The sequence below is a fragment of the Terrapene carolina genome, unplaced genomic scaffold (genome assembly GCF_002925995.2).
Source record: "Terrapene carolina triunguis isolate 2854851 unplaced genomic scaffold, T_m_triunguis-2.0 Scaffold374, whole genome shotgun sequence".
NCBI classification, from domain to species: Eukaryota; Metazoa; Chordata; order Testudines; family Emydidae; genus Terrapene; species Terrapene triunguis.
The window spans coordinates 14,191,116-14,218,977 of record NW_020664725.1 but is presented as its reverse complement, the minus strand read 5'-3'; the positions used below and the strand labels follow the sequence as shown (position 1 = coordinate 14,218,977).

Below are 27,862 nucleotides of genomic sequence, written 5' to 3'. Positions count from 1 at the left end.
GCATAAGCTTTCGTGGGCTACAACCCACTTCTTCGGATGCATAACAGCACAACAGCAGTCCAGAAACTGAAAGGCCAGAGACCCCAACCAGAATCAGGGCCCCATTGTGCTGGGTGCTGTACAAAGACATAGTATGACAGTCCTCACATCATATGTGCATCTTCCAGTGACTACTTTAGCAATTAGATGATCATTGTCTTTACCCCTCTTTGAAGACACCTGCACCAGGTGCAGGTATATTAAATCATTGCTTCTGACAGCAGTGGAGAGCTGTTAGTTTATGTCAAACAGCCTACAAATGTAAATGATATATTGGTAGAATTTTTCCTTTTCCCTATTACTTTCTCCTTTGAAAACACAAACGTAACAGAAGTCCCCTCAATCTCCTCTCTTACACACCCTCCTTTAAACCCACTTCAGCCACAATAACTAGATGTAATTAGGCAACTAAGATATTCTTTGTTAGAAAAGAAAAAAAATCACCCTCTTTTCCTATTTCGAGTCAAGGCCAGGCCCTCTTTGGGTAACTCTGTAATATCGCTGATATTATCCCCATTTTCTCTTCCCCACTGCCTTAACTCTTCTTACTTATCCCTCATTACATCACATTTAGGTGAACTGAAAAGCTCCTTGGGCAGACAACATCTTTTCTGTTTTGGGAAGAACCTAGGCAAATCTCAAAGTATTAAGAGAAAGTATAAATAGCAAAGACATATGTACAGAGCCATTCTTAATGTTTACCACCCGGAAGTGAGGTCTCCTGTACTAAATTACAGATTCTCCCCACCTACATCTGTTGGTCTATATACCTTCTCCGTATCACAGCTCATGAAATTCTGCATGTCCATAGAAGAACCCATGTGTACTCTCTGAAATATCAATCAACTATCTCCATAGGCATGCCAGCACGTAGACATATCCCAGGCAATATCATTTTATTGAGATTTTTCTGAACCACACTTTTAAGTTGCTTCCGTCTGTGGTAAGAATTTCCCCCCCTAAGTATTATACCATGCACAGCTCTTGTGAATCCAACTGGATTCTCCTTTGTTCAGAGAGGACATTTTGTTTTTCCTTGATTCTCTTTAGCATTTATTTGTAGGCGTTAGTATGTTGCAGCATAAAAAAAGCACATGTGCTGAATCCTTGACATGAAACATCAGTTTAAATGTATTACACTTTACTAGTAATCAAGTTCCATAAATCAGGCTGTAAGTGCTTTATTTGCACCTTTTTTATTCTATCGCAATGAATAGTAAATAAAGAAAACTGCAATGAAAACCTATTCCAGGTTACAACCCTGATTCTCCCCCCGCCCCATCCCTTCCAGACATCAATGCACTTGACACAGCTGTCTGTGATGGGCCAGATCTCATGGGAGCAAAAAAGCCCTTGCCTGAATTTGATTAGCTGGAAATGACATCATGATTTATAACACAATTTTCTAATTCTAAAACAGTAATCCATAATGAATTAGACAAGGCTCATATAGGACCTGTTTAGCTTTTAACTAGAAGTAACTGCATTACCTTTTTTCCTTTTCTACCTTTCATGCAAAAAAGAAATGTGATCTCTCTTTCACAACAGATAATGAGAAGAGCAAATCATAGCTGCTGAGATTAAAAATTAATATCCATCAGGTGAGGAAAATACGTAACAAACAAGAACAATCACATACGTGGTGTAGACAAACTCTTTCACTAAACAGTGGACATTTACTGTAAATGCGAGAAGACGTGATTTATTCTCCTTAGTCTACAATTAACTTTTATACAGTGTACTTTTCTTATGAATTAAAACAAATAAAGCAACTACAGTTGTTGGCACACCTTCAGATTTAAGGCTCTCTGTTCTTCTGTCTCCATCTTACCATCTTGTATAGTTAGATTGTAGCTCTTTAGGGCAAGGACTGTCCCTTGCTATGTTTCTGTAGAGCCTGTATCTTGAATGGGACCTCTCAGTGCTACTGTAATACAAATATTCATTCATAATAATTGTTGAGTATATACTGAAGACTGCAAGCCTAACACTCTGTGGGGTGATCTGCATGAAGAAATCAAAGGCCCATGCTGCACGATATTATCATCTCCATGACTCAGTCAGCTTTACTATCCAGAATGGCAGTCTATACAATGTTAGGCATCTTTTTTATACTAAACTTTCCTTAGAAACAAACAAAAATGTTTCAGGGAAGTCTGGTGAAGGGTCTAGTAATAGAACCCCCTGTGACCATATAGGATATCTAAGTTTAAGACTTTCTCTTAGTCCTTTGTTCCCCTATCAGCTGGCGGCATAACATCCCAATAAGGGAGCATATAAACCCTGAAGGAGAAGTTTGCGTCACTTTCCATTGACCCCTTCAGCTGACTGAAGAGCAGCGCAGATGAGCTCCAGAGTCACCTCTAGCTCCTCTTGGTTGGAAAAGCAATCGGTCTGTGCAGGCTTTATGCTGGAGAGGATTGAGAAGGAAAACAGGTAAGATCCTTCAGGAGACAAACGGGGCTGGAAAACAAACCTATACTTTTCACATGAGCCAAGTTATACTGAAGCAGAGGAATTTTAGAATAGTTGAAACGTACATACCGTAACTGATAGAATGAATACGTAAATATACAGAATAAATGGGACTGATTCCCTTTTACATAAACAACATTTACACCTGCTCTGAAGTCCTTTTATACTTCCAGTGCGGTGCAAAGGGGCCTTAGTGTAAGGGAGACTCAGCCCCATTATTTTGTACTCACTAAAGAAAAGACATAAATGGAGTATGTAAGCAAGAAGTTATCCCATTGTTTGCTTTCACTGAAGTCAAATAAGACGCCACAGGAGATGCAAGCATGAGGCACAGATCTACAGGAACAGTTCCCTTTATTACTCAATACCTTTTTGAAAATGCACCAAATATAAAAAAAACTCACCGGGCCACAATCCTGTGCATAGAAGCGTGCCTTTATTTTAAATGGCAACATGCACTAACAATTAATGGAAGTGGCTACCAAGTCACATGCTATTAACTCCAATGTTCATTTTGGATGAAAATAATGGAGATTTTTAACCCTTACAACAGCGGCTCTCTCTTTTTGAGCCAATTATTCCCAGCACATCACAAAGCATCTCATTGGTGTCCTAAGAATACACAAACAAATCCAAAGTGTATTCCTAAAAGGCTGTGGTCTACAGAACAATACACAATCCAATGAACTCACCACCCTCATTAGCCATTCTTATCTTATTCATGCTTTTTCCTTAGGTTTAATACATTCAACTAGGCTTTTATAAGCCCTGTCTTAACAGGAAAGCCCAGCTAAGCATCACACAAATTTGTTTCCAATAATCAGAAGAGACTTACAGCTCTTGAGTGTTTTTAGCCATCTTTATTAAATAAAAAAAAAAAGGACATGTTTAGTTAAAAGCTGTTCCCAAAACTTTCACATGCAAACTCATAAGCAGTGGTTTCCATCTGTTTGCAAAGAATGTCAAATAACTTCGTATTCCACCTTCTGTTCTGGAAAAGGGATCTTACATTCACACCCACCAAGTCTCCACTGTAAATCCTGATTGATTATCTCAATAGAACAAACCAAACAAAGCTAGATATGCTTCACTGAATTTCCCCTCGAGACTGATTTACATTTAGATTTGTGATATGCCCAAAGATTCATACAGCAGCCATTTGGTCTCCAACCAGCCTCTGAGAGAGAAACTATTCCCACTACACTTAATATGATCCAGTTAATTAGAATGTTTTAAAAGGTTGTGCAGTGTTAAAAATAAAAGTGTTCTAATTATTAGAATGAAAACCAGAAAAAAAATTGCTAAATTGTAGGTGGGATGAAGTGGCCGTGCAGATTTAAAAAAAAACATTACAGGTATGAAAGCTTTTAGGAAATACAATGCATTGATCCAGAAATATCCACAAAATCCATGGATACATGTATGCCTAAGCAAGTTTCAGGTGATTACCCATCTTTCATTAGTGTGTGTGTTTGATATGCTTTCCATGAGTTACTTGTGGGTTTAGTAGTTTCTGTTCCGATGAGTCTTTCTTGTTTTTTAATCTTAAACTAAAACCAACAGAAAACTTTAACTACATGGCTAGCATGAAATTCAAAAGCAGTGATTTATATCCCCAATTGTCTGCCTCATCAAATGTCATACTCCTAAACTGCTCCAACTAATGTAAAAATTAATGGCATTAACAGAAAAACAAAAGACAAAAAGCCTGGCTGTTTTACTGGAGTGAGTTCATGTAGTTCCCAGTGTGTGGTACCTAGTGAATGATAACTATAATTACTTCTAAAGAACCAGAATCTCAACTGAACCTACAATAAGTTTACATGTAAAAATAACGTTAAAAAATCAAATCAAACTGCTTCACAGTACTTACAACATAAAAGCCTGAAGGCAAATTGCCAACCGAATGAATTGAAAATGGATTTTAATTCTGCCATACACTACATACATCACTGTATGTCTGATTCGACTCCTATGAGTACAGACATCTTGATACAAGTTCTGGCAGAGAGCAAACTGACAGTATTGGGTCAAAAGCTGCTCTTCCCAAGGTGATTTCAAAGTGTTTGCCAGCAGAGTGGAGGGTTGGCTCACAATGGACGTACAGTGGTGATCCTGATGGCTGGTGTCAGATACTAAAACCACATTGCTGAACGCTCTGGAATTCCCCAATGTGCTGTGCAGCAAAGTGGGAAATAGCTAAGCTACTAGCTGCAGGAGCAGATGCCCTAGTGTGCCCCCATGGAATGATAAGCCCCACGGTAAATATAAGGTGCTAAGGCAATCTGCCTCAAGTGCTCCATTCCAAATGCAAAAGTCCTTTTTTAAGTTCAGAAGCAGGAGCCTTTTGATACTATACATTGAGCCACTCAATTGCTTGCAACCACTCATCATGCCTAGTGATCTATCACTAGCTTAGGGAAGTCCTCAGTTCTACCCAAAGACTTTCTCCCTTCCAAACAGAAGCCACACTGGAGGAAAAAGGAGAAATTGCTGGGGGTAAAAAAGAAAGAAACTGTCTTCTTGGGTGGAAAGAACTGCATGCAGAAGGGTTTTTCTCTCCTTCATGAAGGCAGAAAGAGTAGGGACGGGGTTATCAATTTAGCAAGTATACCAACCGGGGGAGCTTTTAATTTAAAACAAAAAATCATAAGAAGAGGAACTCTGCCACCATTTTGCTATACTAGATAATCATAACTCATGGGTTTTGCTATGTCCAGAGTGGTGGAGCCTTCAGGGAAGAAAGGCACTGCCCTCCTCCCTAACTGGATAGAAAATCTGTTAAGATGAAGAGTGTAAATTAACACTGAGGAGAATAGGACACTACTTAAGGGTGCTGAAACAATTTGAATAATGCGGGTGCTGAGAGCCATTGAACCAAACTGTAAACCCTGTACATGATGGAAACTACTTCAAGACAGGAGGTGCAGCAGCACCCAGGGCACCCTCAGTTCCAGCACATATGCCACTACTTGACTTTGAGAATCAAACACCCTGATATCTTCCTGCCTGGCTCAAAGCTGAGGAACCTATGAAGCCCACACAACAACCTTCCCATCAAAGGCAGAGACAGGGGATAAAGAGAATGAGGTAAACAACTAAGTGCCCAAAGGACTAGTTGCTACAGGGTGAAAATCTACAGTCAACACCAGGCTGCTAATATAACCAATGAAATAAGCCTGACCTTTGAAGACATTGATATTCATAGGTTCTAAGGCCAGAAGGGACCACTGCGATCACCTAGTCTGACCTCCTGTATAGCACAGGCCAGAGAACATCTCCAAGATAATTCTTAGAGTAGATCTTTTAGAAACACATCCAATCTTGATTTTAAAATAGTCAGTGACGGAGAATCCACCACAACCCTTGGGAAATTGTTCCAATGGTTAATCATCCTCACTGTCAAAAACTTACAGCTTATTTCCTGTCTGAATTTGTGTAGTTTCAACTGCCAGCCATTGAATCGTGTTATACCTTTCTCTGCAAGACTGAAGAGTTAATTATTAAATATATGGTCCCCTGGTAGGTAGTTATAGACTATAATCAAGTCACTCCTTAACTTTCTCTTTATTAAACTAAACAGATTGAGGGCCTCAAGTCTATTACTATAAGGCATGTTTTCTAATCCTTTACTCATTCTTGTGACTCTTCTCTGAACCCTCTCCAATTTATCAGCATCCTTCTTGAAGTGTGAATACCAGAGCTGTACACAGCATTCCAGCAGTGGTCACACTAGTACCAAATACTGAGGTATAACCTCTCTACTCCTACTCAATTACCCTGTTTATGCATCCAAGTGCTGCATTGCCCCTCTTGGCCACAGCATTGCACTGGAGCTCATGTTCAGCTGCTTATCCACCACAATCGCCATAGCTTTTTCAGAATCATCATGCTTTGTCCTGCTTAAAACAGGGTGCCCAAATGAATTCATCTGGAAAAATCGCATTTCTCATTGACCCCAAAACTTGCATTACCAGCTGATTCAGAAAAGACTCCAAGTGTCCCTTCTCAGAATGACAAGATGGGTGATGCATTACCTTTTATTGAACCAACTTCTGTTCGTGAGAGAGACAAGCTTTTTCAAGCGTTCTGTATGGCTCACAAGCTTGTGTCTCTCACCAACGGAAGTTGGTCCAATAAAAGGACCTCACCCACCTTGTCTCTCTAATATCCTGTGACCAACCCGACTACAACTACACCTTCTCAGAATGATATTTTGGGGATGATCAGAGAACATACCAGTATCTGAGCCTCTAGCTATTATCTTTGGAAAATCATGGGAGACTGGAGAGATTCCAGAAGACTGGAAAAGGGCAAATATAGTGCCCATCTATAAAAAGGGAAATAAAAACAACCCAGGAAACTACAGACCAGTTAGTTTAACTTCTGTGCCAGGGAAGATAATGGAGCAAGTAATTAAGGAAATCATCTGCAAACACTTGGAAGGTGGTAAGGTGATAGGGAACAGCCAGCATGGATTTGTAAAGAACAAATCATGTCAAACCAATCTGATAGCTTTCTTTGATAGGATAACGAGTCTTGTGGATAAGGGAGAAGCTGTGGATGTGGTATACCTAGACTTTAGTAAGGCATTTGATACGGTCTCGCATGATATTCTTATCGATAAACTAGGCAAATACAATTTAGATGGGGCTACTATAAGGTGGGTGCATAACTGGCTGGATAACTGTACTCAGAGAGTTGTTATTAATGGTTCCCAATCCTGCTGGAAAGGCATAACGAGTGGGGTTCCGCAGGAGTCTGTTTTGGGACCGGCTCTGTTCAATATCTTCATTAAGGACTTAGATATTGGCATAGAAAGTAAGCTTATTAAGTTTGCGGATGATACCAAACTGGGAGGGATTGCAACTGCTTTGGAGGACAGGGTCATAATTCAAAATGATCTGGACAAATTGGAGAAATGGTCTGAGTTAAACAGGATGAAGTTTAACAAAGACAAATGCAAAGTGCTCCACTTAGGAAGAAAAAATCAGTTTCACACATACAGAATGAGAAGAGACTGTCTAGGAAGGAGTACGGCAGAAAGGGATCTGGGGGTTATAGTGGACCACAAGCTAAATATGAGTCAACAGTGTGATGCTGTTGCAAAAAAAGCAAACCTGATTCTGGGATGTATTAACAGGTGTGTTGTGAGCAAGACACGAGAAGTCATTCTTCCGCTCTACTCTGCTCTGGTTAGGCCTCAGCTGGAGTACTGTGTCCAGTTCTGGGCACCGCATTTCAAGAAAGATGTGGAGAAATTGGAAAGGGTCCAGAGAAGAGTAATAAGAATGATTAAAGGTCTTGAGAACATGACCTATGAAGGAAGGCTGAAAGAATTGGGTTTGTTTAGTTTGGAAAAGAGAAGACTGAGAGGGGACATGATAGCAGTTTTCAGGTATCTAAAAGGGTGTCATAAGGAGGAGGAAGAAAACTTGTTCACCTTAGCCTCTAAGGATAGAACAAGAAGCAATGGGCTTAAACTGCAGCAAGGGAGGTCTAGGTTGGACATTAGGAAAAAGTTCCTAACTGTCAGGGTGGTTAAACACTGGAATAAATTGCCTAGGGAGGTTGTGGAATCTCCATCTCTGGAGATATTTAAGAGTAGGTTAGATAAATGTCTATCAGGGATGGTCTAGACAGTATTTGGTCCTGCCATGCGGGCAGGGGACTGGACTCGATGACCTCTCGAGGTCCCTTCCAGTCCTAGAATCTATGAATCTTTTTGATCAAGTAGTCATCTTTGAACAAACAGGTGTAACTTGGCTCAATATGATACACAGAGCCGCTGTTGAGAACTCAGTCTTTGTATTCACAGACAACAGAGAGAGATGTAATGGCCTTTGGTACCCATGTGCTGCAATAAAATATGCTCCTGTGAAACCCAGTGCTTTAAGGCCCTGCCATGTTGACACCATTTTAACATTAATCAAAGCCAAGGCTAGAAGTTGCAGACTTGGTAATCCATTACTCTAATGAAAATACTTTTTCTGGGAGTCAGACCAAGCTCCTGGATGCTGAAGTGTTTGAGAAGGGATTATGGAGTATTGTGTATCTATCAATGGCCTTTGAGACACTGGATGCAAAGCCTCTTTCCTGCACATGACCTCAAATTCATTAATTGTCTATGCAGTAGTGAATGTTAATTATGTACAGTGCAGTTAACAGTACCATAATTTTGGAAATGGGGTGGTAAGGCATTTACTTTGCAGAGAAGGAACTACTATGGTTTCTTCAACTTGAAGAAGCCACTAATGTAAAGAATAAATATAACTGCAGAGGTAGAACTCCCAGTGATCATCTGGACAGAGAAATTTACAGGCTATAACATAGATCTGCAATACACTATTCTGAGAAAGCCAACTTTTAAGGAAGTTGTTTCCTTGGTATGGTTCTTGAACATTTGAACAATCATCTAAATTGACTCTTGTGTAGGAAAAGGGAGTTCATGAATCAAAGTAGTACAGAATGGTGGTAAATGAATACATCTATGTAATAACTTTAATTTCTGGTTATTTTCTCTATCCTCATATTTTGCTTATATTACTATCTCTCCACACAGTCTGAAACGTCACCTAATTTTTCCAGGGCTTTTCAATGCTTGTAAGCGTAAAAAGTTCATGCCCTTTCAAGAACGCAGTACCATCAAGCAGATACATAATTCATGTGTACTGCAGATTTTCATTATTTTACTCAACTTCACTGTTTCAAAATTAACATCTTCCAACTATACCACCAGGTCCATTTGGTCTTCTCCCACCAACATCATCATTCTACACACACAATAAATTAGTGCCATCTAGTGGAGTTCAAAGAATTTCACCTGGGCCAGAGCTTTCAGCTATAACTGCCTCTGGTTGTCCTGTCTTTAATTTATGACCCCTATAAGTATTAAAATGAACTGTGAACTGAAATATCCCACAGAGCTTTTCTGCAAAGCACACAGCTGATCAATCAAATATAGTAGCAGATGTTATAGCTTTAAATTCTTCCCTATGTTCTAGAAATCTGTAGAAGCAACAAAAGAAGATAAGTAAAATGCTCATCTTTAGATGCTCATCTTGAAAGGTATGTACAAACACAGCTAGTACTGTTGCAATCAGGTACAGTTCATGTGGAACAAAAATAAACAGATACGGTACAATAGTAAGCAAAAGATCAAATACTCTATCAACTTGTAACTTTTTTCAAAATTTACTGAAAATAAGCAAAATGTACAGATATTCTTAACAGGATGCCTTATTAAACCTGAAAAAGAAATTATTACTTTGTGATTATATAGCTCCAGATTCTAGTCTCTCTTTCAGAGATGTAATCTCCTATCCAAATATATCAAGAATATTATGTGCTCCTCTGTGCCCAGTATACTCCTGCAATTACATACCCTTTAAATTGAACATTATAACTGATTGGGAAGTCTAGTAAGTAGTACTCTACATGCCAAATGAGAGGAGAAGTTCAACTCTCAATCTACATTTGGTCTTATCTTTTTCCCATGCTCCCCACCTTATAACCATCCACCCACCTTAAGTGGCCCTATGAGTTTCTTTTAAACAGCTTTCATATGGACTCCTATTAACACCACAGAGCCTCTGCTAAGGTTTTGGATTACTGATATATTCTTGGTTATTTGTACGTTGCTAATCACCGTTCTTGCCATACAAAAGACAAAGACTGCTGTAGTCAGACATTGGTTTGGGGATACAATGCCTAATTTCTAACAGGCCATCACATTCAAGAGTTTAAGCTCATGTGATTGAAGAATGTGAGTAAATACCATTATTCTACATTTCTTTAAAGCACAAGAAATGCAAATTCATAATCCTTAACCTGCTATTTCTACGGAACATGGAAAAAGAAATAAGAAGAGAAAAGAATCTGAACCCTTCTAGATTTTCCACCTCTCTTCCTGAAACAATAAACATATTTCAGCATAAATGTGCGTGTCTAGCAACACAAAAATACCTTGAGGTAGGAGGCTCTAAATGTCCTGAATGAGAGAAAAGAAATTATGTAATTTTTCTTGTCGAGGAAGGAAGATTAAGAATGCTGTGATAGTTCTAGCTTTGCTTGAAGTGTCAAGCATGACATACAACTGAAAGATCCAACAGACATGCTTTACCCAATATAGTACCCTTGAAAATTTCCAGATGAAAGAACTTGCTTTATGTGCCTCTGTACTGGTTTATGGGTTTACTGTTGACAAGTCTCTCTTCCACTTGGTTCCTGCATATTGAACCACGGCATATGGCAAATAGCTCTACAGAAAATGGAGACTCTCCTTGTTTCTTAGACTGTAGTTTGTCATTCCTTTTTCTCCGTGGAACCAATGATTTTGTATGGTTGCTGTTGACATATGTTTTCATCAGTCTAATAAGCCCCAATTATTTCTATTTATACTTTCAACAAGAAATGAACTTACTCATTTTTGTCCTGTATTACTACCAAATTATATTTCCTTAAATCAAGGAAGACAACTGATGTCCTCAGACTGACAGGATTCCTTACTGTCGCCACAAAAACAGCAAGGTCTTTCAAACAAAACCCGGATGAAACTGTACCCAATGAACCGCAATTGCTCAAGCATAAGCAGTTATAAAGCTCACCATATGCATTGAGTCTCCTAGCATCACAGAGCTTTTTGATAGGAAGGACTCACACATCACAGCCTTCTGCAATTTTAGTTTTTATGCTCTACAAGAAACAGGATTTTTAAAGTGTTCCTGTGTGTAAGACACATATAGACTGCTTGTTTTCTTTTATTATAAAGGTAGGCTGTGGTTTTGCAGTGTTTGTTGTTGCTTGTACACATTCCAAGTAAGTAAATAACTTCATATGTGGGTGTATTTATATGCCTTCCACTTACAGAGGTAGCTTCCAAGTGAGGAACTAACTCCAAATACCTTATCTTGTAAATGGAAATAAGACTGCTTTAAGTATTACCCTGAGGAACATTTGATTACATAGTGGAGCATAATGGTAAGCCTTGTTCAAGTCATTAAAGTAAGTAAGTGTTTAGATTGGATGGTATTTTCCATTTCAATGTGTTTCTTCTTTTAAACGATCGTTCTTTTCATAGAAAAAAAGTGTGTGTCCATCACATACAATTGGCACTATTAAAAAAAAAAAAAGATGCTGGTTCTGTTCCTTATCACAAGCTGCAAAGATTGTACGAGGTGCTAACAGGTACTGGCAACCAAATACTAGTTTCTTTCCAAATAAAAGAAAAATATTGCATAGTATTAAGGGTCTACTGTTGCTTATAAAGCTTAATTCACAGATATGCTGGACCCAAAACACCAAGGAAGCAAATTTATTTATGAATCCTGTTTATCTGTTTTTAAAGTCCTTCGCAGATCTGAACCAGAAAAAAAAGGGGGGTGTTTCTATCTAATATGAGATGCTCATTAAGAGAGGCTGAATATTAGTTACACCAAAGTAACTTCAGTGGTTTCATGGACCTACACTAGTATGAATCAGAAGTGAGACACGTATCTGGCATTATGTCTGTTGACCAAGATCTCTGGGAGATAATGAGAGACCAGACCCCAGTTATAAAAACTGGAACCAACATCAATGGCATCTGGCCAGCAACCAAAGATGTTTCTCTCTTCCAAAGACTTGACAAACAGAATAAAATACAAATGCAACAAAAGTACATAATGGAGTTTAAACTGTAAGATGTCCATTTATGGTAATAGAGATCCAGATTTTTGATTAAATAGACAATGTTTATTTTGTTTTCCCTTATTAAAATTGAAACTATGTTTTACAGCAAAGACATAGTCTCATCTCAGACCATGTCGTCATGTTCATATACCACCATTTAACAAATGTTAGCGTTAAGGTGAATTAATTAGCATTACAATTCATCATTAACAATACAATGACTTACACAGAAAAACATCTAACTCAACTATAACTTCTAGGACACAAGCAGAAGTAACCAAAGCTATCACATCATCTTACTGATGTAAACCTTGCCCTTCTCCATGCTGATTTATTAGCATTTTACCTCCACTTTTCACTCACTATGCAAAAGGTATAGATGACTGCACAATGCAATGAAGAAACAGGCACGTCATCTGTATTTGTTCTATAAAGTACCATGCATATTTATAGTGCTGAATAAATAGCTAATAATTAAGATGTGAACAATCCTGCCTAAATTCACATACACAAAATTTACAACAAAACGTTAATATTTTGTTGCTGTTAAAATTTTGACACAAGCAATGGAATTACACACACAACATATAAAACTACAATTACATTTTCATTCTGAAATGTTTGTTCCATGTTAAACATATATATCCCTTAAAATGTACATCTTAGAATTACAACCAACATTCAGGTGTTCCAGTAACAAAACTGTTAGATAGAAACTATGCTTTCGGATGCTTAAGTGTGGATATTTTCATTTACCTCAAATCTACAAATGCAGATATTTTAAAATGCTGCCTGATCTGGTACAATGTCAGGCAGAGCTATTTTTAGTTCTAATCCACTTAGAGTGCTAAATTCCAAGGGAATCAGCAGTGTTGCTTCACTCATCACTTCAACTAGATTCTTGTGGTCCCTACACTCAAAATGCAGTCTTCAAGAACAAGGGATAAGATCATTTTTTTTCTGTTGCACTTCCCCCCCACCCCTTTAAACTTGCAGCTACTTGTGTATGCCCCAATAAATAACAAATAACTGCATTTGCAGATAATAGACACTGCAGAGATAAACAATGCAAGGCCTGAACATACACAAGACAACTGCAGTATGGGATTTACCATTTTGATTTTAGGACTTATTTACATTTACTAATTTAAATCCATGAGAAGCAACTGTTATGCATCCACAAGGGCTACTAGATATGGCATTAATCATTCTGTAAACTCGATAGAATAATAGTACTGCAGTGCTCATCACAGACTGCAATCATGAAAACACGGAATCCTCATTTCATGGTTACTAGCGACACAAATTCCAGTGATTTGCTTCCCATTTGGCTTGTGGTTTTTGTTTAAACTACGAGTTGCATTCATAAAAAAATATTCTCCATCTATAGTGGTTTTCTTTAAACCCAAATTAATTTAAAAATCAATACACAGTAACATCTATATCTACAGGTAATTAGTTAATTCAGGTATTCTTCAAGGGGTGTATATTCTTCAAGCAGGTATAAAAACAACTAAAACAGATATCCCACTGAAAATTTTTAAAAAGTGCTCTTGTTCAAGGGATTGGCATTTGCTCATTATTATTGTTATAAATATTATCAGAAAGGATAATATTATTTACGGTGCTGGCTCTTCTCATTTTATACAAGTTTAGTGTTGCTAATTTTTAGCATTAAAGTGACAACACAAAAATTATACATTTCTGTCTGAAAGACTGTTTCTACTATGGCTGCAAACATCTAAGATCAGTGTTACTAGGAAAGGTTCGAGATAAAATTTTTAAGTTTAACTTAAGCATTTACTGTACTATGTATATAGTCACAAACCACGGCAAGCCTCACCACCTTCTACTCCAAGTGCAAGGCAAATTTCTTCAACCCTGCTCTCTCTAACACACGGCATCATGTACCTTTCACAAAACAAAACCCTACCAAAAGAAAAAATATTCCACTGTACACACAATTCTCTTCCTGAAGAAGAGGATAAGAGAAAGAAAAACATCACAGATACATCACTTAATGCATCACTGGAAGGTTCTCAGATACAATAGTGATGACAGCTGTAGAAGAGCCCACATAAGTTAGAACAGTGGTTCTCAACCTGTGGCCCAGCCAGCACAGAGCTGCGGCCCATGTGACATCCTCAGGGACATGCAGGTAGTATTGGATGCAACCCACATAACACATTGTGGGCCACATATGCGGCCCACAATGGTAAACAGGTTGAGAACCACTCGGTTGGACTAGAATTTTCACTGTTACTACTATAACTAAATGACATTAATTTTAAACGTAAGATTCTATGGAATATAATCATTTTAACTGTTAACATTATTGCAATTTAAGTGGAAGGATTGCTTACATGTAGGCTGCATTTCTTTGCAATTGATCAATATCCCTATTTTTCCAGCATGCGTAAGGAGGTTATTGCATCTACTTGCAATTCATAGGCACGTCCTGTTTTGTGATAGCAGGGTGTGGGGCCAATCTGCAGATTTGTGTGTATCTTTACTTACCTACGCAATTATTCTGAACATTTTGTAGTAAAAGTGTTGACATGGTAACCAATGGATGTGATCTCTGAGTACATGGGACAGGAAAGCATCTCAAAACAGTCACCACCAGCTAGGTTCTTTCCTCAGAAGCATACATGCAACTACCACTGAAGTGAAAGGCAGTTAAGCACAAACATCCAAACACAAAATCTGTCTCCTAACAACCAATATTATGCAAAATCAAACTCGACAAGAGCACACTCAAAGTACTTGCTTCCTAGGGATGGAAAGGCTCTATTGTAAGAAAAATTAGTTTCATGGGGCCTAGATTAAGTAATTTTTATTCTACAAAGATGTGTGGCTTTCACTGTACAGCCTCACTCAAGGATTTTTGAAAACCACTCCCACTAGCATAAAACATCAAGTCACACCTTCCTCACAACTCCCTGAACTCCAATCTAGAAGCAGACCCAAACTAACGTCTCCACTGCCAGCCTATTGACCCTCAGACAAAACTCTGATGTCAGACATAAGGTTGACCTAACAACTCTGCAGCCAATCAGCCTTTAAATTATATATATATATACACACAAGCCCTATTGCTTTCAAAAGTGAAACTATGTGGGGGTGGGAGGTTATTTTAATGAAGATTAACTCTTCCATTGCAGTGTAGCCTCTTATTTGGCCCTGCAGACTCAGAGCTATTGGAGTATTTCAGACAAAGAAACCCCCACCCTTATATCTTGACTGTGTTCTGGACCAATTCATTAATTACGTTTTTAAATCCAAAATTGTTCAAATAAAAAAAAATGAGATTCTTCAATATCTACCTTACATGGCTGCCTTCACCACAGTTGCTGCTCTGCTCCTCACAACAAGCACAGCACCAAGTAGCCGGAAATCAAGGATAAGCAACAACAGCAGCTGAGCTATAAGTACTATATACTGTTAATTGGTGTAAGCAGCAGGAGGGAGGGGGCTTGTTCTACCTAATACTTGTGATATCCAAACAGACCATTGGGGACATATCTAGCTGGGGAAAAAGATGGGTTAGAATAGGAAATTGTTAGAGAGCTGAAGAGAAGCTGGTAAAGCTTTACAATTATAACCTAGTACAATGACGCAAGTATGTATATCTGCATATGTTCTTAATTGTGATGATGGAGACAATGGAGGACCCACCTAAATGCTAGTGACCACAAAGAGGAGATAAAAGACAAAGCCCAAACACTTCATCAATACCTAATAATATGCACCATTTTATTTTTGGGAAAGTATATTTTTAAGATCTATTAGATCCTTTGAGGGTTAAATAAATACTGTTATATACCTTTTGCTTGTTTAAATACTATTTTAGCCTCCTCCTGCCAACAAATATCAAACCACCAGTGAGTACATAATAAATGCTAAATGCCCCAGAAAGCCTGTAGCAAAGTAGTATGTTGCATCCCAGAGATCATAAAGAGATTATACTCCTACTCCATAGTCTCCTAAATGCAGTAATTCTGTATGTCAATTCACAATCCTTAAAACCATTATAGTTCTAAGGGATTATGTTTTAGAAACACCACAAATGAAATATGTTTACAGTATTTGTTCTTTTGAATTTTGCAGGCTTAAAACAATTTGTTAACAAACAATACACTTTGAAAAGCAACTGTTGATTATATTTTCTTAGGGTATACATGAGAATCTGATAAATGTGATGAATCTGCCAGTAAGTTCTCTGAACATTTTTAATTATCCAACGGCATGTGCAGTTATTGTTTGACTCAGTTATATTCTATAACACAACATGATTGTTACAAGCAAAACTTGTAAATGTTATTAATAAATCAAGTACTGAGAACATAAAAACAAGGATATGTTTATTGAGGTTTACAAAATACCCACAAAAATCAGTTGTGTGTATATATAGTGTATGTCATAATGTTATAGCTATAATAATTATAATTCAGTAAATAAATATAATGTAGTTATAAGTAAGGTGTGACAAACGCAAACAACAGTATCCTTAGCGGGTTCTGTTTACATAGATATTCCAATCCTTAACACCATGTGATACTTCTAAGGGATTTTGTTTTGCAAACATCACAATTGCTATTGCATCTGTCTCTCATTGTATACTATATTTGCCAAAATAATTACACACAATTCTCAAGGCACCAAAGTGATAGGTGCTCCTTACAAATAAGAGAAATAGAAAAATGGGACAAAATAAAGAGGGAGTATCAGTCAGGAGTTTCTTTTAACTACTGTTGTCATGACAGCAACATTACTTAGGCAGAGTTTTTGCAATATGAAGCCAATTTTTTCTCTACATCGGCAACATGAACTGTACTATACTTCTGTATATATGCAGTAATGTGTATATTACAAAGCACCCACTTCTGACTAAACAAGAGAAAACCTGTTAAAGACACTCATGTTTCTTTCCTCTTTTCTTAGTTGAACAGCATTGCTAAAATGAGATCTCTAATATGTTCCCAACATTAATTGTAGCTGTTCAGCTGAAAACACACACACTGCATACTTCTCAATTATAAAGGACAACAATGAAAGCATCAGCAGTTCAGTTCCTGTGATTAATTTGTGGAAAGACTCAAGTTCAAGAAGCTTCTTCCAAAATCAGAGCATCAAAGCTCAAGTATTTCTCTGCAGTCTGTTACTCAAAGGAGGATAATTATATTTCAAACTACTTCAAATTTGCACTATTTCATCTGCAACCTTGCATAATTCACAAACTAATAATTTTAGCACATAACTAAACTAATTTAAGTACAAGAAAAGACACCCAACCATTGGGTAACAAAGATTAAAGCATAAGCAGTTACAGCCAAGTTTTTACTGAAAAACAGCAGTCAATATTATTAACTAAATATAAATATAGGTTTAGTTCTATGGATTTTTTTGTGGGGAGGGGAGGATATATAATGAAGATTTTCATTTACCATCTGAATGATACATTGTCCCCTTGATAGATGTCTGTATCTCCACTCCCTCCCCGCCTTTAGCAATAATGGAAGTTACCTAGTTATGAGGCCAGATTTGGACACATCTCTATTTAAAACTGCAGTTATTGGTTATGCCACTGGCAACCATGATCATCCACCCCAACTCCAACCGAGGTCCCACATTGTGCATCAACCTGTGTTAAAATCCTAGTTCCACCACAGCTAAGAGTATTTTAAATATAATCACTCTTCTTCTTGGACTATTGAGAAAATTAGCCAGGGAAATCTCTTCCTCTTCAAAATGTTATCGCTTCCTAAAGTTCATATTTTAAAATCTCAAAAAAAAGATTTCTTTACTTTCCTTGTCTTGTCTGAACCATCAACTTCCCATTTTCCTGCCCCATACATAAAAGTAACAAGAGCTTCCATTTTTGTCTTCTGAGTTTGCAACAATAGTAGGTAAAAATGTGACAAAAAGATGAGGATTTGATTCACCACTGCAATTCTCCAGTTTTACACTAGAGTAACAGTCATGCTACTGTAAAACTGGAGTACTGCCTTGATGAATCCAGTCTAAAAACCTCTTATTCTGAAAAATATATAGCCTGAAGATTTCCCAAATCACTAGTTTCCACAGATGAGTTTCCGATAAACTCACAATCATAATAAAAACACATTAATAAAAAAGCAAACACTAAACTTTATACATTTCACCGACATTTTATTTTCATTCCTTTTTACTTGATGATTCAATGATTATTTGTACATGCAATAGAGAGTATCTTTAGTGTTGTAGATTACATCATACAATGATGAGTCACTCCCCTTTTAACCTTATCTCCAGTGTTCGGGCTCCTTACAAGCTAGGACTGCTCCACATGAAATGAAGTGACCAAATGGGACTGTTCTTCCACAAAACACTGCACTAATTCTCCTGCATTCAGCCTTTCCACTTGAATGGAATAAAAACTCTTTTCAGAACAACAATTACAATTCCCCCCTTTTTTTTCTCAGGCTCACTATGGGACTCCTCAGTGCATGCACAATGCAAATAAGGCAAACTTCCTTTCAAAGAGTGATTAATATGCAAAGACAGCCTGCTTTTTTAGTGCGATGTGAAGAACCACCAACAAGCATTTCTAAACTCTGAGGTTTCTTCAATTATTTCCACTGTTTATTTTTAAACATAAGATTATGCAATAATACGACACATTAGGACCAATTTGCCAATATTTTGTAAACAATGCCAAATTGGCTGTTTTAAATACAATACAAAAAGATCTAATGTAGATTCTGTTTTCCTAGCTAGGAACACAAAGAAAAATCTAGTTTTTCTAATTGTTCATCTTTAATAATAATACTTACAGTTTACTTGCAAAAATTAATGATTGCATTTAAACCCAGAAATAACTAGCTGTGCATTGCTTTCTGAGACTGTGAAGATTTCTTCAAATAAAGAAATTTACAATTCCCAACATAAATTTAATACTATTCCTTACTATATAGCAGTAATTTTAATGACATTTAATAGCAAAGTCTTTGCTGCTTATTAACAAATATATTATTACAGTAAATACAATTTCTCAAAATGTTTTTTCACAGTGTGTATTGGTATTTGGACAAGTTACATGAGCAACAAAAACCAATTCAGAATTAGACACACCATTTTTCTATCTTCATGAAAAAAAGTTTCACCACTCTCTATTCTTCATCTCATCACCTTGTCAACATCACTTCATTTATACAACCAGGCCAGGACCCTCCTATGGCACGAACTTTCCACTTCAAGTGCCAATAAACGTCACTTTGCCCAAAATGACCTCAAACTGTAGCTTGAATGAGTTAAATGACTCATTTCTCATTATGAACCCTTTTGAATGTTTCACAGACTTACCATCCTTTTTTGTTTTCAAGCAATTTTGAACATTTTTCTTCTCCCTTGGAATAAGACTTCAAGTTACTGATCGAATAACTTCATGTTAAACTTAAAAGAGAGACTGAGAAATTAAGGATTGCATTTCTTTCTTTGACACTTCAAGGTTGACTCATGCATCATACATTATAAAATTGTAATTGAAATATTTAAAACTGTCCATTACTTCTGTTTTACAGCAACAATCTGCATTAAGGAAAATCAACAAGTCTCATGTACTATATAGGTAAAAATAATTAACCTGTGAAAAGTATCAATCTACTCTGATTTTTCATGATCCGACTATTACAAAATAATCATTTATCTATGAACAAAGCAGTGTTTTTGGTTCAGAAAAGACATATGGATAACAATGCTAGATATTTAAACAAAACATTCCTTAAAATACCTATTAAAATTTCTTTTGTTACTATTCTTTCCTAGCTTCTTCACTTTACTTAATTCAATGTTAAATATTTACTTTGTCCAAGTAGGTGTGAACTATTCATGCTAACAAAGCTCTTTCCATAGAAAGAGCTGATGAAAATTAACAGGAATATTTATCTTTTAGACCTATAAATAATAGTGCAAAAATCTTCAATTTCAGCAAAGCTTTAAAAAAATGTGCAAGACTAAAGCTTTTCATGGTCACCCAGACTAACAGGCAAATCTCAAGGGTCACTTTTTGGATATTCTTTTTACAATGAATTGAAGCTCAGTACTATCAAATATGGTAAAGTAAGCACAATAGTCTAAAAATAGTCTTAAATTCTTTTTAGTAAAACAACTTTACTATAGACTATTTTAAAATTACTATTTAGTAGACAATTCACTTCTTGCCAGTCACACTATTTCCTAAGGATTTTATTTTCATTGGGTTTTGAAAGTATCAGTTAACTTCTTGAAAGGGTTTAAAAAATGAAACTGCCCTGTGGAATAGGTAACAGAGGAGATATAGCCTTTTAAAGATTTTTATTCATTGGTTTATGGAAATAATCTCATACAAGATTTAGGCTGGAGTGAGAACACATGGATTTTTTCTTTACATCACTTTAGCTTGTTTGTGATAAGTCAGGACATCCACAGTTATCACTTTACAGTTCTGCAGATCTCTACAGCTGTCTTTTCTCTTCACAAGATCAAGGATCTGAATAGCTGGAAGACTAACTATTATAGATATTGCATTATTGTATCTAGTATTTTAAACATAACCTTCTTGCATTGGATTTTCAGATACTGGCCTCCATTTCTGTGGCCACAAATTGCAGGTGCAAATAAATGCAGGCTCAGTTTTTTGGGCCCGAAGTTTAGGTCACCATGGGATTGATCTAAAGCCCATTGAATTCAATAGAAAGACTTAGCTGGCTTCCATGGACTTTGGATCAGACCTTTATATGCCTAGGTATCTCAGATACCCTGGCAATGAATAAAGACAGCACTAAGTCCCTGACTGTGAATAAAAAACAGATGACCATTAAGGCTGATCTGAAAACCTAGCTCCTTATTCTTAAATCATGCCTCTGAGTATGAATATACTGTAGAAAGTTAAGAGGAACCAACGCTACCTTCAGGAGCAAATACCCTGATGGCCCAAACTGTCCATGGCATCCTTGTTTCTGTTGCACATACAATTATCTCTTAGCAGACCAAATGATTACCAGATATGTATATCAATTATTCACCTCTTAAACATGATGGCTTAAGAAGCTGGATAACTCATTCAGCTAGCAAGTATTATGTGATTATTCCCCAAAGTATCTTCTTCAGTGTAGCTGTTGATGTACAATTTTATGACATTCTAGCTCTCGGTGGGAAAGGATGACTGCCTTTTTAAGAAACCAAATGAGGTGTTACTGGAAAGATGGCCGCTTCCCTCTGTTCATTTCATTTTTCCTATCCCAGGCTCTAGAATTACTGTCAAAACATAACATATACAATATTCAAAAAAACAAGACTCCTAAAAAACCTGCCCCATCATCAACATTCTGCATCTCCCACTCACTCCCACCTTCAGGAAAGGTCTGGGAGAACAGAGGAGTCTTTATAGCATGTCTTGGAGGTCATCAACTACAAGAATGAAGTCCAAAATCTCCAAATGCCACCACAGCGGAAGGAATACCACTGCTGAAACAAAACCAGTCTGGCCCCCAGACCAATCTTGACAGCATAATCTCCAAAAATAGACAGCAACCATACATATGGGGAATTCCTCATCCATTAGAGAAAGAGAAATCCAGGGCTAAATTCAGCAGGCTTTACCACCAATAATCTGAAGTGAATTTGCAGTTGCTTAGAACAGGACTGAACGTGGGCCCAAGTCTATTTCTCCTAAGCCTCTGATTTATTTGGATTTAGGCATTACTAACTGTTTGGTCAGTCAATAATCCCACAATACATGTTACATGTGACCAAACAGAAATACCACAGACTTCAGAGCTGGAAACCAGTTCCAAAGAAAACTATAGACAAAATCATAATCATCTCTGTCATTTTCAAATAAGCTCTTAACTTCATCAAATGTCACCATGTGTTTTTGGCACAACTTTTGACTGCTTCTGTATACCTGGTAGTTTCAGGTATAACTCATCCAACAGAGTAAATATCTGTATTCCCATCCTTGGATTTGAGAGCCAGTATAAAGGACTAAATCTGAACTGTAAGTAAAATGATTATTTCCATTTGCAGTTTTTTTCCCTTGATCCCTTATCTATTCCTCTTCCTTTAGGAACACATCCCACCTTCTCTATTGTAAACTAAGAATTACATGTAAAAATCTCATTCCAGCAGTTAGTAGTGATTCCCTCAGACAGTTATAAATGCAATGCATTAAAAGTGCCTGAAAGCCCACCATTTGGCTCTCAGGGCAACATCAAAAGGCAATGCTACTAATGAGCAGCTGCAGCAGAGAGGCAGCATTTCAACACCATGAACTGAAAGAGGATAATGGCACCACCGCCAAACCCAACTAATTTACATCCCTTTGCATCAGCAACAGCTTTAAGATTTGGCAATGTGCTTTTCCCAAACAAAAGAGGCCACGGCCAGCACAAATCTGACCTTCAAATTCGCTTCTGTGGTAGTTTTGATGTCTAACAGAAGTCTATGTGGCTAATTTCCCCCCCTCTCCCAGATTTGATGGATTCATCACTCCTTCCCCCTCTTCCCCCCGCCCCCCTTCTCAAGTCCATTGCAGACATACGCAAAGAATCTCATTCTGAAGCAGAGAGATGCCTGGGAGCTGTAGTTCCCTTCACAGCCGCACCCTTGGCCAGGCTACTTTCAGACTTGCTCTGTATTACAGAAGGACCAGCAAACTGTTTCGTGTGCTGTTTTAAAAATTTCCATTATCACAGTAGAATATGTTTACTTTCTCAAGTTTTACATCCTCATTGTAATATTAACAAAAATGTCATTTTGCTTTAGTTGAAAAAGCCTTTATAATGGATCTAATTAAATTCTTCAGGCAGTTTCCTTCATATTAGCTACTGCATATGCCCCTGAAAGACAGCTTCTTCCCAAACTGGTTGTGTACAAGTTCATTAAAAATCCATAACATCTGCCTTCCTGTCTGTGATAGAACAGAACAGCGTTCTGCTGCTGATGGATGAAATTCATACTAAAGCATGTCCTTCAAAAACAGTATGTCAAAAGCCACATCAAAAGAAAAACAAAAACAAAAAAACTGCATACACTCCATAAACACCCAGAGGTGAAAATGATCAATAAAATGCAGGATGGCCTTTTTTAACAAGAAAATAAAATGTGCTTTTTTGTCTCGTTAGCGCTTCTTGCTGTTCCCTGCAGACTGATGGCAGCAGGTGCAGTATTCTCCTCTCCTATCTCCTCCCCCATCAATTGGTTCTGCTTTCCTACCTCTCAGCCAACACAAATCCATGGCATTAAAAAAAAAAAAAAAAGTTCATGCCTTCTTTTAAAACAAGAAACCAATCTTTTCTTATACCCTAAGGCAGGAAAGTCTATCTGTAAAATATATTTCTGGAGGCCAGCCAAGAAAACATGAAGGCACTTTCAGTCTGGAGAGCAGCCACAGTCCTTTTACACTCCTGAAGACAAACACTGGAAATTCATTACATTAATATTAAATTAAATGTTCTTAAGAAAAATCAACTGGTCACGTCAGGAATCTTCCAGGCCATATGTCAACACTGTAAAGTTTATACAAAATGTTCTCTATTATTTAAGAAACCATAGTTCTCGGGATGTAAATGAAAGGAGATGAGCCATCTGTTGTGTCTATAAATCAGCCTCTGAGTTATAAAAGAATGTTGTTTTAATTTAAGAGTAAGTTAAGGCGTTACTATCCCAGGACATAGAAATATATACAAAAGAAGCTATTTTAAAAGATGCAGGAGGAATGCTTTTGTTCCCACCCCACTGGGTGACCACTCCTCAGACAATCCTCTATTCAGGGTTTCCTCACTAGTACACATCTATTCCCTGCTTTTTCCCACATTTAAGTTACTGTAAAAGGAGAAGGGCTTTTTATTGGCATTGTCATGGCCGGCGTAGCTCTTTCTCTGCCTTGACTTTTCCTTCATCAGACTGGATTCTTCACCCTGCAAGCTTCTTCTCTGTCTCTGTCTCTCTCTCTTTTTCTCTTGGGGGAGGGAAGGGGGGCAGGAAAAGGAGGTGGTAAGGCTTAGCAAATTAAAGCAGGATCCTTTAGCATGGAAGGTGCTACAGATGTGCTGGGTATTGCTTTTATTGTATGATGTGTTGCTGCTTTGTTTTGACTTTTTAATATTTTATTTGGCTTTTACATTCTCCATTTTATACTGGTTTAACAGTTGTCAGTTCTGAGCTGTGCAGCTCCCCAAGCACCTTGACGCTCATTATTAACAACAAATAAACATTTTGAAGGGGGCAGGGAGAGATATGTATGTGTATAATTTTTTTTCCTTTAGTGAAGCTTTAATTACCCCAATTGGTCTGTTCCCTGGAAAAACCCACTTTCTTTCCCCCTCCCACAACTGAGAATGCTTTGTGTGAATGTGTAACTGGGGTGATTGTTGGGGGGAAAGGCAAGTATCTAGTGGTGCTTTGCAGAAGAGAAGGTAGGTGTGTGGTGATTGTGATTGAAGGGTGTGGCTGGAATAGAGAAGGGTTGTGGCAGGGATTTGACAACCTCCTTATTTGTTCATATATGGGTTCTATGCCAATAAGAAGTAATACAAATGTTAAAAATTCGAAATTAAAGAGCAGTTGTGGGATGGTTCTTTTGGTATGGGGAAGCTGTGTAACAGGATGGAGTGCTGCTGATGCTCACTAGGCAGCTTTGAGCTTGGGGGTGTATCTGACAGTGGGTTGGAGGGCAATGGCAGGGTTTGTTGAGGGGTAGGTGCGGGTTGATGGCAGTGGGTTGGCATGGTGGTGATAGTTGGGAAGGTGTGTGTTGATGGGTGGAGCAGTGGCAGTAGTAGTGGCTGTTGGGTAGGTGAGGGTTATCAGTGTGGGGTGATGTGGTGGAGAGTGATGGTACCTGGGGGCGGTGGGGACTGGGACAGTATGTGGGGTGTGGCAATTGTAGGTTGAGGCGTGCCATGGCAGGGACTGGGGAGTTGGGGTATGATGGAAGGACCATGGCTTGAGAGTCAGCGTGCCATGGGCGTCGGGGTGGTGACGGCAGTTGGGAACGGGGTGCTGGCAGCAGTGTGCAAAGCTGCTATGACACGGTGGGTTGGGTGGGGCTGTGGAAGGCGGAACGGGGGTGACAAGAGCAAGCAGCTGTGGGTGCACCACTGGCACCCGCAGCTGGAGGTGGGGCGACAGCGGCCACGCAGCAAGTGCATGGCAAGCTTTGGGGCACCGCTGGCGTGGGCGTCGTCCCAGGGCAAAGGGGGTGCTGACAGGCGGGGTCCCAGCAGGGGTGATGCTGGGGGGTGCACCACACCTGGGTGGCAGCGTCAGGGCTTGGATTGGGGGGCGCTGGCGGCGGGGGGGGGACGGACTCCCAGCAGCGGGGTGGGGGGGTGCTGTAGGGGCGGGGGCAGGTCTGAGATGAAAGGCTGAGGGGCGGGACCGTTACGAACGTTGGGGAGCAAAGCCCCTAACGGCGTTTCCCGCTCGGGGCCGCCGGCTCCTGATTGGCGGCGGATGCAAGCGAGCCCCCCCCCACCTACTCCCCCCTCCCCGCCGCAGCTCAGGGGCTCGCGCCCGTCCACCGTCCCCTCCCCAGCGCGCGCTCACTCTCGCTCTCACACACACACACACACACAATCGCACCGATTTTTTCTGCACCAGATTCCTCCCCTTTCCGAACTTACTGCACCCCCAGCAGCTCTGACCCCCCCTCAGTTCTTAGCCACCCCACCCTTTGCAGCTGCATTCAAACCGTCCCTCTTTCTGCAGCCTCTTTCACCCTCGCCTTTATTTGCAATTGCATCGCTCCTCGCCGTTGCTTCGTTTCATTCCCCCCCCCCCCCCCCCCCCCCTTTCCCCTTGCACGGTTTGGGGGGGGGGGGGGGGGGGGGCACCCTGCAAAAACCAGCACCATCCTTCAGCTATTCGGGTAGAAATTTTTAAAACAAAGCCCCCTCCTGGCTCCTCATATGGCGACACCATTAACACATCGCACGTAGTGCCCTCATCATTTCATTCTCCTTCCCCCTCTCCATTGTCTGCAATTTGCAACACACACAACCTTCACGCCAAGAGGGGTGGGTTCAAGAAAGAGGGGCAATTCCTCCCCTTGCACTCAGACATATAGGTATCAACGTATAAAACCAGCCCCTGGATCACGCCCTCCTCACCTCCCCCCCCCCCCCCACCCCTTTCACTTTCTCCTGTCAAATTGCAGACTGAGCCATCTTTCCCATTCAGATTCCTCAATTGTGAACAATGTTTCCAACTAACTGGACGTCTAGTAAAGCACAGTAGCACCATGCACAGGAGGAGGGGGCAAAAACACCCACGTTTTCCTTTTCTTCTAATTTCCCCCTCTATTGCAAACCGTTAAGACTGACTGACCATCCCTGGGGGAGCCAAGGCGGCGAAAATACCAAAAGGGACTTGTCCACTCAGCAACAAAAAGAGGTTTCCTAGCTTCAGTGTTTACTCTGAACGATGCTGATTTGGTTCAGCTTGAGGATCTGGGGTTTATTCTTTTCTCCTCAATGTTTGCTCAGCCAGCACCTCCCAATCCTCCTCCCCAGCAGTCTCTCTGCCTCTCGCTCATCTCCCAGCTCCTCCACCAAAATGCTGCCTTTGAAATGCAGAGAAGGGGGGAAATCGCAAAAGTGCAATGCTTCCAGCCTCTACGGCTATCCCCCCAGTTCGGAAACCAAGTGGGATGGGGAAAGCACAACATTCAATATTTGGGAGAAACAAATCATCAGTGTAAAAACATTGCAATAGGAAACAAAAACACTATTCCCCTGTTCCTCCAGATGAGTCTAAAATTGCATCACAGCACAGTATTCAGAAGTGGTCAGAAATCAAATTTGTTCCCAACCTCCAAAAAAAAAAAATTATATATATTCATGTACCTGCAGCTCCAAGGAAAAACAGAGTCCAGATGAGATCCTTAGTATGCAGCATTGTAATCTGCTGTTGGGGTGGAAGTTTCTTGCAAATATATTTTTCCTTCAATAGGAGCTTGGGTGGATTAGATAGAGATTTAGATGCAATGTAATTTTTTTTTTCAGAATTGTTTTTTGCCAGCTGCTCTCTAGCTGCTTTCAGAAGCTGATCAGAGAATGAGTGACAGTCCTAGCCTCAGCACACACACACAACAGAGATCCCTGCGCCGTCCTGGATTTGGTTTGGTGAGGTTGGAAAGGGAGGAGGACGTGCACCTCACTGTGTTCTTCCACCCATGCTGGCCACAAATAGTACAGTGCAATAGGCATCAAGCAAGGAGGTACGGTAGAGAGAAGCAGTTGCAGTCGCCTGCAAAATATGGCATGGTTCTACTAGGATCTGGAGTCACTCACGTTCCATACACATTTCCGTGCTGATAGAGTTTTGCTAAAGAAGAAAGGTAGAAATGTGTTTCTAGATTTATATATAAACGTTTCAGGCATGTGTTTTGTTTTTTTTAAACAAAATGTCTAGTGCAATGCTGGTACCATCCATAAAAGTCACCGATAGGCAAAGATGGAGCTGTTTTTTGGGGGGAGGGTCTTTTACAAAAGCAAAGTTATCTGAGGTTCCATTTTATCCAAAATCCAAAGTGTGGTGTGGATTTGAGAAATGGTTCTGGTTTTGGCCCATTTTGTTTTCAAAACCTTGGCAGCAAGAAAATTTTGCAAAACTGGGGTGGGTTGGATCAGAATCCTATTTTATCTGAACTGCCAAA

General features: G+C 39.1%; 1 protein-coding gene across 6 annotated transcripts in view; it reads right to left on the bottom strand.

The window, feature by feature from the left end:
• NCAM1 (neural cell adhesion molecule 1) overlaps nt 1-27,325 on the bottom strand; it is a 231,284-nt gene extending 203,959 nt beyond the window's left edge. For 4 of the 6 annotated variants that reach the window (XM_024217347.2, XM_024217348.2, XM_024217349.1 and 1 more), the window contains exon 1: nt 27,051-27,319. In XM_024217347.2, the coding sequence (XP_024073115.1) occupies nt 27,051-27,102 (52 nt within the window). In that variant the 5' untranslated portion in view covers nt 27,103-27,319. Of the gene's footprint in view, nt 1-27,050 lie in introns of all 6 variants that reach the window. The other 2 variants (XM_024217345.2, XM_024217346.2) reach the window with 1 other exon arrangement.
• Between the last annotated feature and the right edge of the window lie 537 nt (nt 27,326-27,862).